This window comes from Schistocerca nitens, chromosome 5 (genome assembly GCF_023898315.1).
Source record: "Schistocerca nitens isolate TAMUIC-IGC-003100 chromosome 5, iqSchNite1.1, whole genome shotgun sequence".
Classification (NCBI taxonomy): Eukaryota; Metazoa; Arthropoda; class Insecta; order Orthoptera; family Acrididae; genus Schistocerca; species Schistocerca nitens.
In genome coordinates, this window is record NC_064618.1 from 372643046 (window position 1) to 372657779 (window position 14734).

Here is a 14734-nt window from a genome sequence, read left to right on the forward strand (position 1 = left end):
CAATATGTCACATTTGAATTGTCTGAGTAGTGCTTTGTTTACAAGCCCTGTGTAAGGCCGAGCATTGTCATGAAGCAAGCGGACTCCACTTGTCAGCATTCCCCTGTTTTGAATTGCCCTTCGAAGACGTTTCACAGTCTGGCAATATGCAGCAGCATTGTCATTCCAGGAGGCATAAATTCCAAAAGAATAGTGCCTTGTCTGTCCCAATAAACAGAAGCCATGATTTTCTTCACTGAAATTGACGTTTTGCATTTCTTGGCTTTTGGTTAATCGAATGGCGCCATTGCATTGATTGTTGCTTGGATTCAGATGTATGGTGATAAACCCACGTCTCGTCACAATGTGATCAAGGAACTCGTCACCTGCTTCAGCATAGCGTGTGAGGAAGTCGAGTGCAAAGCCCATCCTTTTCTTTTTGTGTTCTTCCGTTAACAGTTTTGGAACCCAGCACGCACACAATTTCCTGTACCCTAACTTGACAGTCACAACGTCATAAAGAGTAGTCATTGACACATCCGATATGATCTGATGCAATTCTTTCAATGTGAGACGTCGATTCTCACGAATTGCTTCCTCCATTCTCTGAAGAAGGGTATCAAAGGTCACAGATGGCCTACCTGTTCTTTGTTCATCATGAACATCGGTCCTACCTTCAGAGAAATGACGACACCATTTCGTTACATTTTGTCGATTCATAATGTTCCCATAAACAGACCTTTTGCATGAAGAAAACGTATGATGGAGCGCACTTCGCATTTGGCAGGATTCTGAATCGGCGCAGTCATTTTAAACATGACCTACTTGAACCAGAAGCAATGTTCAACTGCGAGGAGAAAGCTAGCGGTTCAAGGTTAACACCAGTGTTGCCAACTTGCTCACCAAAACTCTTCTGTTCCTCTGGCGTACAGTGTATCTTTACTTTCTGAAATACCCTTGTATATAGTTTTTACTATTTTGTGAATGCAAGCAGTCAACAGTGCAACATAATGATGCAGGAATTTCAATGTAAGAAACCTTAAACTAAAACTGTTCTATCATAGGGATTTGTTTACGTTGTTATCATTTATTGTTAATTACTTTTACAGTAAAATAGGCAGCACATCTTTTTTTCCTGCAGCTGACACCTAATGTAAACAACAAAAAATCTAATGCAATTGTGAACAGCCATCTGAAGATGAACTTGTCAGTTCAAAGCTGGCAACAGTGCTTCTGTGTAAATAAATAGCATTATTAATAGTCCTGGTTACTGTTTTCTCCTCTGTAAGAATCAACTTGTATTTTGTTCACAGCCATGGTCTTAAAATGTCAATATTCAACAATACTGCATTAACACATTTAAAGTTCCAGGAAACTTAGACCTGGGGAGTGTAAGTGCCCCTTTTGTTAAATCAATTTTTTTATGTTGCATTAATGATAATTTTCTGTTTCTTGCATCAACAGGCTATATTGTAATCTGATTTTTCCATCTCAAGGCAGAATTTTTAATTGTCTTCAGTCTTTAAATTTTACATTTTGCGTTTTATGTTCTAAAACAGCAAAACTCTCTTTCTTTTGCAGTTGGCCTATAGTTCATGCTCGGATGACTCAGATGTAAGCATAAAATTTGATGATGCCTCTTGTGTTTTGTTTTTGCATGTCTTTGCTGTGTTTTGATGCACAGTCTCCTTGTGGAAAATACTGTCTGTCTCACCAATAATTTTCTAAGCCGCTAATTACTACTGACTTGCCCATTTTGTTGTTTCAGTTTTTAAAGATAGTTGCTATCCATTGCCACCAAATTGGAGAATAGGACCATCATAATAATTTAAATGTGTCTTCTTTTGGAGACCTGAGTCCACAACTCTAAACTGTTATTATTTCAAATTCCATGCCTTTAGCATATCACTATGAATTTATACGAACTGCTCAAGTGAATGAATTCATTGAAGATGTACTGTATGATGAAGTCCAATAATTCTTATCAATTAATAATACAAATTAATTCTTAGTAATTCGTACAAATTAATGTTACAGATTACTTCAAGCAGTCACATTGTTTAATAATTCCTGTCTATAGTAATTTGTATTTTCAGTTGATATTCGTAAGAGTCAGTCAACATAATCTAAAATGTTCACATTTAAAGTTATTTCTTCACATTATTTTTCTCGTGTGTTCAGCTCTGCATATTTTGGAAGAGTGTCTCAATGAAATTGGATAAAGATGAGAGAAATTAACTAAAATGCTAAAGGTATAATTTAGACAGTGATACGTGCTTATCAGGGTGGGGCAAAATAAAAGTGTCTCAGAGAACTGAGTTCCAGGGTACAAAGAATCGCAGCAGAGGAAAGGAGATACAGTACTAACCTGACTATGACAGATGTTTAAAGTGAGCACCATTCATCTCTTGGCACTTTTGTGTTCTGTTCAGCAAGTTGCCGGAATTACTGCAGTTTCATCCAAAATGTTCTGCTGCAGTTCTTGAAGACTTTGTTGTGATACACCTTATACTTGAGGCCTCCCCACACAAAGTAATTGCACACTGACAGATCAGGTGACCTGGGTGGCCAGCTAGGTCCATGACCAGACTAACCTCAGCTAACAATTCTGTCTGGTGTGAAGATAGTGTGAATGTGCTCCAAGGTTTGGCCAACTGTATGGACAGTTGCTCCATCCTTTCAGAAGTAACTGTAGATCTGTTCCTCCACTGTCAATGCTGCCAGGAATGGTTTCAAAATGTTGGCAATGTAACACACCGAAGTCATTGTCTGATGAAAGAAAATGGGACCAATAATGTGACGTGCAGACACTCACACCAAACTCCAACCTTCTGATCATGCAATAGCGTTTTATGAAAGCTATGTGGATTACCTGCTGCTCAGAAACTGTGATTCTGTGAGTTGGCATAACCACTCAGGTGAAAAGTTTCTTTTGTGTAGCTCTCAGTCCATCATCATCTGATCTTATTGCACCACTGGGAATTAGATGTTTCTTGTCTGTTTTAAGTAATGTTAGTATTCATTTATTTTTCATACTTCTAAGAACTTCGTACTTTTAAATAAATCCAGGAATGAGATTTTAAGTTATGTAAAAAATAGAGAAATGACATACTTAGCAGATTGGAGGTTTATCTGTGGCATCATGACCACAAACAAAGAAAATGAATTTCAGACATTCACAACCAGAAATATATTCCACAAAGAAATGGAAGAGGTAAGATAATAGGCAATCATACACAGAAATTATTTATGATCCAAGATGGAGACATGGGGCAGGGTAACATGGGAAACAAATTAATGACATACTGCTATGTTAATAATGCTTTTCTCTTGTGATACCTCTGCTGCAAGAAGTTTAAACACAAAGCTGAGAAGGTTCTCCAGTGGATACAACAGGAAAGTTAAGATCAACTTCCCATACCTACACTGGAATAGGAAGGATAAACACAAATTGTCACATCCATTAGCAGAAGGCATAATTGGAAGGAGGAGGGCTGTCATCACAACAAAGCAAATTTCTATGGTTATTTGGGTCATGTCAAACACCTTTTTTAGGTAAAATTATAGACATACATTAAGTACAACAGCATAGTAACAAGTAAGACCAGTTTATAGAAACATGTGCTTGTGATCTTATATGGAAAAAAAGGAACATTGTAATTGCTACAGTATACAACCTCCAAGTGCATGATTGGGAAATTTTCATCAACAACCTTGGCTTGTTTCCTATCCACTTTAGAAGCAGATAAAAAAAAAATAAATAAAGATTTTTAATGGTGACAGAATGGAAGACTTTAGAGGCAGCTTAAATTTATTGACGGGAGTGAAATCTACAATGAGCCCAATGACAACTATATATTTAACATATTTTTTAATAAATTTGTATGCTTTTTAAAAAACTATTCTTTACAACCCCCCACACACATGCACATACAAAACAAACACAGGTATTAAATATGCAGTGTTCTTAGTAACATACTAAATATGCTATTAATTAGGAAATTTGGCTAATTGGATTTAGATATGCCATTTTTATGCATCTTATGAAGCATTGTTGCCTACAATTGATGGCAGTCCCTCTGTTCACATCACTTTCCAAAGTGTTTGAGAAGATAATGTACTTGAGTGTTATCATCCTCCTGTACAATAATGAGGTGCTTAGTTACTGCAAAAAGGTGGGAATTTAAGGAGAAGGGACCTGGATAAACTGAAAGAACCAGAGATTGTACAGAGTTTCAGGGAGAGCATAAGGGAACAATTGACAGGAATGGGGGAAAGAAATACAGTAGAAGAAGAATGTGTAGCTTTGAGGAATGAAATAGTGAAGGCAGCAGAGGATCAAATAGGTAAAAAAAGACGAGGGCTAGTAGAAATCCTTGGGTAACAGAAGAGATACTGAATTTAATTGATGAAACGAGAAAATACAAATATGCAGTAAGTGAAGCAGGCAAAAAAGAATACAAATGTCTCAAAAATGAGATCGACAGGAAGTGCAAAATGGCTAAGCAGGGATGGCTAGAGGACAAATGTAAGGATGTAGAGGCTTATCTCACTAGCGGTAAGATAGATACTGCCGACAGGAAAATTAAGAGACCTTTGGAGAAAAGAGAACCACTTGCATGAATATCAAGAGCTGAGATGGAAACCCAGTTCTAAGCAAAAAAGTGAAAGCAGAAAGGTGGAAGGAGTATATTGAGGGTCTATAAAGGGGCAATGTTCTTGAGGACAATATTACGGAAATGGAAGAGGAGGTAGGTGAAGATGAAATGGGAGCTATGATACTGCGTGAAGAGTTTGACAGAGCACTGAAAGACCTAAGTCGAAACAAGGCCCCCGGAGTAGACAACATTCCATTAGAACTACTGACAGCCTTGGGAGAACCAGTCCTGACAAAACTCTACCATCTGGTGAGCAAGATATATGAGACAGGCGAAATACGCTCAGAGAGAGCGAAAGGCTATTTACAATTTGTACAGAAATCAGATGGCAGTTATAAGAGCCGAGGGACATGAAAGGGAAGCAGTAGTTGGGAACGGAGTGAGACAGGGTTGTAGCCTCTCCTCGATGCTACTCGATCGGTATATTGAGCAAGCAGTAAAGGAAACAAAAGAAAAGTTCGGAGTAAGTATTAAAATCCATGGAGAAGAAATAAAAACTTTGAGGTTTGCCGATGACATTGTAATTCTGTCAGAGACAGCAAAGGACTTGGAAGAGTAGTTGAACAGAATGGACAGTGTCTTGAAAGGAGGGTATAAGATGAACATCAACAAAAGCAAAACGAGGATAATGGAATGTAGTCGAATTAAGTTGGGTGATGCTGAGGGAATTAGATTAGGAAATGAGACACTTAAAGTAGTAAAGGAGTTTTGCTATTTGGGGAGCAAAATAACTGATGATGGTCGAAGTAGAGAGGATATAAAATGTAGACTGGCAATGACAAGGAAAGCGTTTCTGAAGAAGAGAAATTTGTTAACATCGAGTGTAGATTTAAATGTCAGGAAGTCACATGTATGGAAGTGAAACATGGACAATAAATTGTTTAGACAAGAAGAGAATTGAAGCTTTCGAAATGTGGTGCTACAGAAGAATGCTGAAGATTAGATGGGTAGATCACATAACTAATGAGGAGGTATTGAATAGAATCGTGGAGAAGAGGAGTTTGTGGCACAACTTGACTAGAAGAAGGGATCAGTTGGTAGGACATGTTCTGAGGCATCAAGGGATCACCAATTTAGTACTGGGGGGGGGGGGGGGGGCAGCATGGAGGGTAAAAATCATAGAGGGGGACCAAGAGATGAATACACTAAGCAGATTCAGAAGGATGTAGGTTGCAGTAGGTACTGGGAGATGATGAAGCTTGCACAGGATAGAGTAGCATGGAGAGCTGCATCAAACCAGTCTCAGGACTGAAGACCACAACAACAACAGTTACATTTTGTGTATATAGATGTTTCCCTGATTTTATTGTTCATAGCAATAATGATATGCTCCCCCCTGCGTACTGGGCCTTTCATGGATCCTTGTCTTAATATTTTACTGTTCACTAGATGGTCAGTGTCCAACACACATTTCCTCTTCTCCTCACCAGTGTAGTCATTGCCAACATATGGAAAGTTTTCCAAGGATCAATAGCATATGATACAAAAATTATATAGCATATGCAGACAATGTGATGATAGGGGAAGTCAGTGAACAGAAATCAGAACAACTACTAAATACCTTGCAGAGGGTTATTGAAGAATTGGGGATAGAAATAAGCTTAACAAAAAGTGAGGTAAAGAATTTCATCAGGAAAAATGAAAAAAGAATAGTTGATGTAAATTGTAATGAAAAAATTATTAGAGAAATACATTGTTTTCAAATGTCTAGGAAGTAAGCTAACCAGGAGAGGAAAATCAAGCAAGAAACTTTGGAGAGGGTAAAAAATTGTTCAGAACTTTATTTTTGTGTGTCAGACATATTAAGAATTTGAAAATACCTGGCAAAGCAGAAATCATTATATATAAGTTGTATTACCAACCAAATTTGAGCTGTGATCTAAATCTTGGACCTTGACAAAGAAAGATATGACTGGAATATAAGTCTCAGACATATTCTTTCTGCAAGGTATCATGGGTGATATGAGAAAGGCAGGATAAGAAATGAAACACACTCTTCAGATCAATCCCCTAAATGAAGATATGGAGGGAAATAGGTTGAAATGGTTTGGCCATATGAAAAGAATGAGGAATGAAAGACTATCGGTTTTTTGAGCTTTGGAATGGACAGAATCTGGAAGAAGACCATGATGAAGATGGAGAGATCAGATGAGGGGTGGTGTGAATTAGAGATGAAAAATTGACTGGGGGAGGAAAGAGGTGGTCAGAAGTGGCTGTGTGAATGACCTGCATATGCAGAAATGTTTCAGAATGAAAAACAAATTGCCTCATTAAGGTCAGCCCTTTTGAAATCCTTTCAAAATATATGATAATTTTGATCCATATAATAATTACAAAATAATAGCGACTGGAATTTTATATATTGAGGCTATTTGATTAATCCAATAACAAAATTCTGTTAGAGAGTGGTTTACTATCAGCAACAAGTAGCATTATTAATTAAATGTACTGAGAAGTGAGTACATAAACTCAAAGGTCTTTGAAGAGGCCATTTATCTGTCTTACACAGCATTCTTACAGTTCACTTTTTCTGAATTAACTCTTCGTTTAATGCAGCTGCATTGCTCTAGAAGGTAATTCCAAATGACCACAAAGAGCGAAAATGTGCAAAATAAATTACCACCTTTGTTTTCAAGTCAATATATAGAGAGAAATTTATAGTACAAAATGTCAGACTGAGCTTCATGTGTAGTTTATTTATTTTTAATACTTTATCCATCTGAATCCAAGGAGTTTTACAGCTAATTTTTCTTTTGCTGTGTGAGCACCAATTTTTTTGTGTTCCGCAGGTTATATTTGTGAGATTAAGACTTAAACTGTTTGCTGTGAACCAGTTGTAGGGCTTATTCACTGATGATCTGGTCTCTCTCTCTCTCTCTCTCTCTCTCTCTCTCTCACACACACACACACACACACACACACACACACACACACACACACATATTTTCATTGTAGTAGTATTTCAAAGTTATTGAGGCCAAGGAAGGTGATACAGTGGTCGAGACATTGGACTTATGAAAAAAATGAAGTTCAAGTACCCATCTAGCTCTACATTTTCTGTAATTTCTCTAAACTGATTGAGGTAATATATCCTTTGCAATGAACAGGAGACAGTTTTCTTCCATGTCTTCCTCCTGTCCAAGTTTGTGCTTTACCTCTAATGACATCATTGTTGACAGGATGTTAATGCTCACCTTTCTTCCTTTCTCAAAAGTCATTGGCAGGTCATTTATGTGTTTCCTTTATTCAGTTACCAAGCTTACATTTCTGCAAAATGCTGTTTTTGTTTCATATGTAGTCATCATAGAAGCCCCCCAGGTGGGCTCCTTTTGTGAGCACATGCTTGGTACCACAGGCCCCCAGCCTCTGCGGAATTACTTCCTTTCTGTGCAGCAAGCTTATACATCTGCTATCCTTCCACCCCTCTGCCTCTCCATTGAGTGGTTTTCTTGATGGATCCTTTCTCATCTGCAGTGACTTCTTGAGCAGTTTGCAAGCTTTCGACCAGTGTTACACTTGCCATCCCTTGATCATTATTGCTAGTCAGGATTCTCTTTATGCCTTCGAACAACGTGGATACTCAGTGACCAAATCTGGACCCTGGGCCACATCAGGATCCCAGGGAATGAACTCGCTGATAGCTTGGCCAAACTGGCTACCACTAAACCAATTCTTGAGATCTGTTTTCCAGAAACAGACCTCCAATTGGTATTATGTCTAGTTTTAAGAATTTGGAGTATGGAATGGCTCATTCTTACTTCACGAAAAAAACTACCGTTGATAGAGGAGAGTAAAAGTCTGTGTAAGTCCTCCAAGTATGCCTCTTGCAAGGACTCTACCTTTCTTTGCCACCCCCGCATCAGCCATATTTGACTGACTCATGGTCATTTCCTCCATCATGAGGACCCACCCCACTGTCATTGTGGTCCCTTTTGACAGTGGTCCACATTTTGCAGGATTATCCCAACCTAGCCACCCTGCAGTGGACTCTTAACCTCCCTGACTCACTAGCCTGGTGTTAGGAGACAATGTTTCAGCGACTGACTTAGTTTTACTTTTAATTCATGAAGGGATTTTTACCACTCTCTTTAAGGAAGGGCCACTTAACCTTATTGGCTGATTGAGGGGGTTGGTAGAACACTCTCTTGCCTCCTCTGCCCAGAGCAGGCAGCAGCTGTGTAGGTTTGGTTGTCTAGCCCAGTCCTCATCCTACCTGCCCTTTTACTCTTCTTTCCCCCCTCTCACGTGGTCTGTCATACTTGTTCACCTTTTGTGTCTCTGTGCTTCTCTTGCCCTGCCCATATTGCTAGTCTTTCTCAGGCAATTTATGAGTGGAGTACCTCCGGTAAGTGGCACGGCTGGACGATGTATCCCCCCCTCATTAGGCTCTGCTTTTGGGAGCTTCCAGCTGCTCCCTAGATAGGGCACCTTACCTGCATGTCTTGCTCTGCCTCACTTTCTTGTTCTTGTTTCTTATCTTGCCTTCATTGACCCTTCATAGACTTGGTCATTTCTTCCCCTGGGATTTGTGCACAAGGCGATCTCTGATCTAGAGTCATGTAGACCTGTCTGTCTGAGGAAAAAAGGATTGATACCCTAGTAGTTTGGTCTCTCTTAATCACCCGAGTAACCAACCATCATAAAATAAATTTTGAAATGTTGACATTTCCACCCAACTTATTACAATGTATAGGACAAATTCATTAATTACTAACAATCCATCTTCAAATACCTTTCGATTTTCATGACCTGCATATTTCAGGTTGCGAGCCAAGTAGCAGTGTTACCTCCATCTTCACCTGAAGATCATCAACAGATTTCACCTGTGAAAGTAATTCAGAAATCCTGCATTCCATCTGTTTCCTCTTTGGTTTATGTGCCTTTCTCCTACAAAAAGATTATTTATTTATTTATTTTTTAATATGAAGTCCAGAAGTTAAAGATTAAACTATGTTTGTCATTTGTATCTACTGTGCATCCTTATTCCAGTTTCAGTGGACAGTAAATAGAAAACCTTATTAAAAAAATACTTCTTTTCATAATTGTGCTTCATTGCAAACAATTTTTAAAAACATAAAGTTTCCTCACTGTGTTGCACTAGCTGGTGTGTATTGAAATATTTTAATTTTTGCACACCATTAATTTATAACTGTAATGAGTCCTGCAACACTGTTCCTCTGTTACACCCCAAGCATAATTATTCTGAATACAATAAGTAGTACTTGATTATAAAAAGCACAAGTGGGGGCTGACATCACTTGAAAGAATGTTTTTGAACATTCTATTTTATGGAATACCAAAAATTCGATGCTCATTTCAACACTATTACTATTTGGATATTCCCTCACGATGCCAGTATTTTCAGAGTGCATGCATTTTCTCCTCTGTTATGTTAATTACTTCGAACTTGTGACTCATTGGACGAGTGGCAAAATACTATTTCCCTAGTATTCTATCAATGAACTGAAGTCTGCTACCTGATTTACCTATGACTGAGCCTGTGTAATCTTTCCATTTCATGTTCCCCATCCAGTTTGTACCAAAAATGCTGGCTGTACAGCAGATGTCAATAGAACTCTTATCAGCTGAAGGCCACTGATGTTAAAGAAAAGTTATGCAGAATGAATCAAAGATACAAATTGTAGCCAAAGGTAGTTAGTTGTTCCTGAATTTAAGAAGGGAATCTTCCATTTGTACATGGGAATATAAATTCTGGTTAACATTGCAGCTCATATTATACAGGTTTGTTAATGTTTACTGTATGTAGACAGCTGATAGTGTTAACTGAAATCAGTAAAGTTACATAAATGAAACAGTATATAAAAACAGTAACTGAGTAGTATTCAGTTAGATATCTTCCTTTTCATTATTATTATTATTATTATTATTACCATTTATTATTATTATTATTTGATATCAGTGACACAGAACTACTACTTCTTGGGCAAGTCACTAGTATTTGGTTGTCTGCAACAGTTGTTGAGCATGTGGACTAAGGGTTCTGTCTTCATCTGTTGCCAACAGAACACTGTGTGACAATGTTTTCTAATCTCCCTTTTTTTCTGTATTACTGTGTGTACTACTTCAGCAGTAAATTTTTCCTGCACAGTATATATTCTTGTAAAGTATTAACTGCTTTCTGTTTCTTTTTGACAGAATGTGCACTGGTCTGTCTTTTGTATGCTGACTGTGGTAGTGTCTTTTGAATGTTTTTTTTTGTGTGTATTAAATCTGTTTATTAATTTAAGTAATGCTTTCCAGCAGCTGTACATACTTCATTTGTAGCATTATGAACTGAATTAATAGTGTGTATCATTTGGTTCTGCATATTTTTGTTAATATAAATTTTATGTCTTATTCCTTTGTGCTGTCTTAAAATGTGTTTAATGCTATAAAGATGGACCTGCTGAACCAATCTCTAAGCTCCCAGACAGTTAATACCATGCTCATTACAGGTCCATTTTTGATGGTAATTCATTGATGATATTATCTGTTTTCTTGAGAAAGGGTTTCTGTGTAGTTTGCTATTGCATTGAGTATATTCATATGTGATCTCACAATTATAAGTTTCATTTAGGCACGGTAGATAGTATACATATTATTGTAGATACAGAACTGCAACAGTTTCTTGTTGATTAAAGCATGATTTTATTTATTATGAAGTTAACACAGTTGCAATCTATACTTTTTGGTGAATATTATATGAATAGTAAAACAGATTACTATTCGCCAAATTGAGGAGCAGATTTGTTTATCACTTTTGGATGAAGGCCTTGTTCAAATCTAGTGCACACACAGGATGAGCGTTGTGTGTTTCTGTTAACAAAATAAATGTCTTATTTTCATAGTGAATTGTTTCCATTAGTGGGTCCTCAATTTTATTCTAGTTATGCAAATGAATTAGAGGCAGAATTTGAAATCACTGATGTATCATTGTTAATGTACAGTGAGTGACACAAAGTATAGAAATCACTAACACATAGCACTGTGATTTGTTGGTACTGTGCAGAGAATGTTTGAGATATTTGTTGGAATAAACTGCCTGACAAAATGAATTAAGTGCCAGTACGACAAGGTTGTATGTTGATATAACTTTGTACATATACAAACATAAGCAGGCATGTAACTAATTAAAGCTGCAATTTTCTTTGACAAATAGTATGGCTACCAGAGTGCATTAGTGTTGTACCAGACTTGGTAAGATACAGAAGAAGCATGAACATTGTCGGATGTTGAGTGGTCACTGCAAAAGTCACAGAAATGTCATGTACTCGTGTGAAGCAGTCTTATCAGTACCTAACAAAGGGGGCCTTGTTGTGTATCTCGTAATTGTGTAATATCCAGATTTTTTGGGCTTTCGGATGTGACAGTGGCCTGATGTTTGAATGCATAGGAATGTGAGGGTAGGTACTGTCGTCATCAAAAGTCCCGGTGTACCATGTCTGACCACCACTAGGGAGAATCACCATATTGTGCACCAAGCATGTTACAGAACCTTCTCATTTGTGCCTACCATCTGAGAACAAGTAATGGATTCCAAGCAATGATTCACTAACAGCTGCTGGAGTATTCCATTTACACAAGAGTTCATATGGCTGCCTTTGGTGTGCTCCTGTGTTCAGGAAGCATGGGCTGCTGATGAATGGTGTCCCTTTGTGTTCAGCAATAAAATGCAGTTCTGCTGGGGAGAGGTACCATTCTTTCAATGTTTTGTAGAGGCACAATGGTATATTCCTTAAGTCCACTTTCTTTTCAATATAATTTTGTTTAGTTTTTGATATTTAGTGACACTGAGATCCCTTACAATATATTATTAGTGCAGAGGACTGGATTGAATTAATAAAAAGACTTTATTAACAAAATGCGATTCCCCTGTTATTTATAGTTTGTAACTTTCATTACTAGTCTCGAATATTTGTGTGTTACAGTGGTACTGTTGTTCCATGCTCCTCTCCTCATTTTTCCAGCAGCAATTTAGAAGTTATCTCTGTTTCATTGCCTTTCAGATATGATATAGTTTCCCCAGCATCCAGTTTTTAGTAATGCTGTTAAATCTCTGCAGCTACCTTAATGACTGAGTAGCTGTCACAGATACTCATTAGCTTTGTGTTACCACTGCAGTTATGTCATTTCACTGTTGCATTATTTCTTTCTCACTCTGATTCTCAGTGTGATGGTGCGCTATAGCCTTCTTTGCCACATGATATCATTACTGGTATTAATTGTGAAAAATAAAATACTCTGATGTTTGTTTTTTATTCTCATTATTTCAGTTTTTTGTTGACATAGTATTCTTCTGTTTTAGCTACAATTTTTGTTGTTATTTTTTTCTCTTGATATTCAGTTACCACAACCATGAGCTTTCTCTCTCAGTGCTTTCAGGACATGAAAGTTTCTGAGCTCATGTCACTCAATTTGTGGACACAAATAACATACCATCTGTATCACCTAGAGAGATTTCCAAATGCATTATCCCATTCTTATGAACTTGTTTCAACCCCAGTTTGGTTAAACAATTGTTTTCCTGATGCTATTTTGGTTTTAGTGTGAATTGTCCTTGAATGATAATGCCAAACCGTTTTCAGAATATCTTTGTCTTGCAATCATTTTCAGTTGCTTCGTTAATGCTGCAATTGCATAGAGATTCAAAAACTTGTCCATCAGGTGTTCGGAAAATGTTTTTTAATGTAAGTGCAACCGTGGTACTTTCCATAGCTAGTCTTTTGATGTCTGTGGTAAGTCACATAGTGTTTTCTGAAATGTTTGCATGGTTTAAATATACTTATTAAATAGGGGCTGCTGTTTACCATTTCCATCTGCTGCCTGACATTTATTACCCTCGCCTGAATTGTGCTTCACTGCTATACTTGTTTACACCTACTTTTGCCCATATTTCTACACTGTCTCACTTTTCCTTTATGTGCTCATGGCCAGGTGATCACAAATCATATTAGACTTCTGTTTGAAAGTGCAGATATTCTTTTGTCTTGATTTGTATTTCTTTCCATGCTGTGTGATTTTTCAATCGCATGTGGTCTCATTATTCTCAGATTCGCTGTTAAATGGGTGTTTAGTGCTACACAAAGCATAGAAAGACTGCTGATTAATATTCCATTACAAATGTAACAACTTCTTACGAAGTCTTCCCATATTTTAATATGATTGTCTCTCTCTTTCCCTAGTGATTTTCACTTAGTTTAGTTACTGTTATATTCCTCTTCTTGTATATCCAAGGTACTGCGGATAATTCTTTTCCACCTTTTCTTGTATATGAATACCTACCTGAATGTTTTTTTGTTATTTAGCATTAACCTTTTCTTAAGTCATCGGAAGTTAGTGTTTTTTAAATTTATTTATTTATTTGTAGTAACATAGTAAGGCAATGTTTCTAATTGGCTTAATACTCTGAGGAATTCAATTATTATTGAAGATTCACAAAGCTCTATTGTGAACACTTCAAGTATAAATAAATAAGAGAGTAAGCAATATTATTCACCATATTCAACACTGTTTGTAAAACATTTTGACAGGAAGTAAGCTCATGGCTAAATTGAAAATGTGATACTTTGGTAGGAGTTGAAATGAATAATGTGCTCCAGATAATTACTATTCACCGTCATGTATCAGTCACAAGATTAAGACAAAAAGAAAAAACTTGCATGTCTGGATGAACAGACATTAATTACGATTGACAGCCATCTGAAATCACTTTGAAATTAATTCACTGAATGTAAATAGCTTGGCATCAACTGTGTTAGGTGATTGTACGGTACGGACTCGAACCCATATTTCCCACTTATTGCAAGTGGTCACCTTAACCACTTCAGCTTGCACTTCTCCCAGACCAACCCAAGCTTCCTTACATCACAGTGTCTACATCCCTATACCATAGTCCGCTACATTCATCACTTAATTCTCATAGCTTTACTCTGAGAACACACAAGATGATAATACAATGGGTCTCGATGCCTCATAGTCTGGTTCTTACTGGTGTGGAAATGCAGAGTAATGCTGTGAGCATTGAGTGATGAATGCGGGGGTCTAAGATGTAAGGAGTAGATGATGTGACATGGAAGTTTGGGTCATGCTGAGAGATG

General features: G+C 37.3%; 1 protein-coding gene across 1 annotated transcript in view; it reads left to right on the forward strand.

Moving 5' to 3' along the window:
* The window catches only part of LOC126260833 (F-actin-monooxygenase Mical), a 556018-nt gene that overhangs the window by 469591 nt on the left and 71693 nt on the right, over positions 1 to 14734 (forward strand). Inside the window, exon 27 of the mRNA XM_049958228.1 lies at positions 1561 to 1593. Within this exon, the coding sequence (XP_049814185.1) occupies positions 1561 to 1593 (33 nt within the window). The remainder of the gene's footprint in view (positions 1 to 1560; positions 1594 to 14734) is intronic.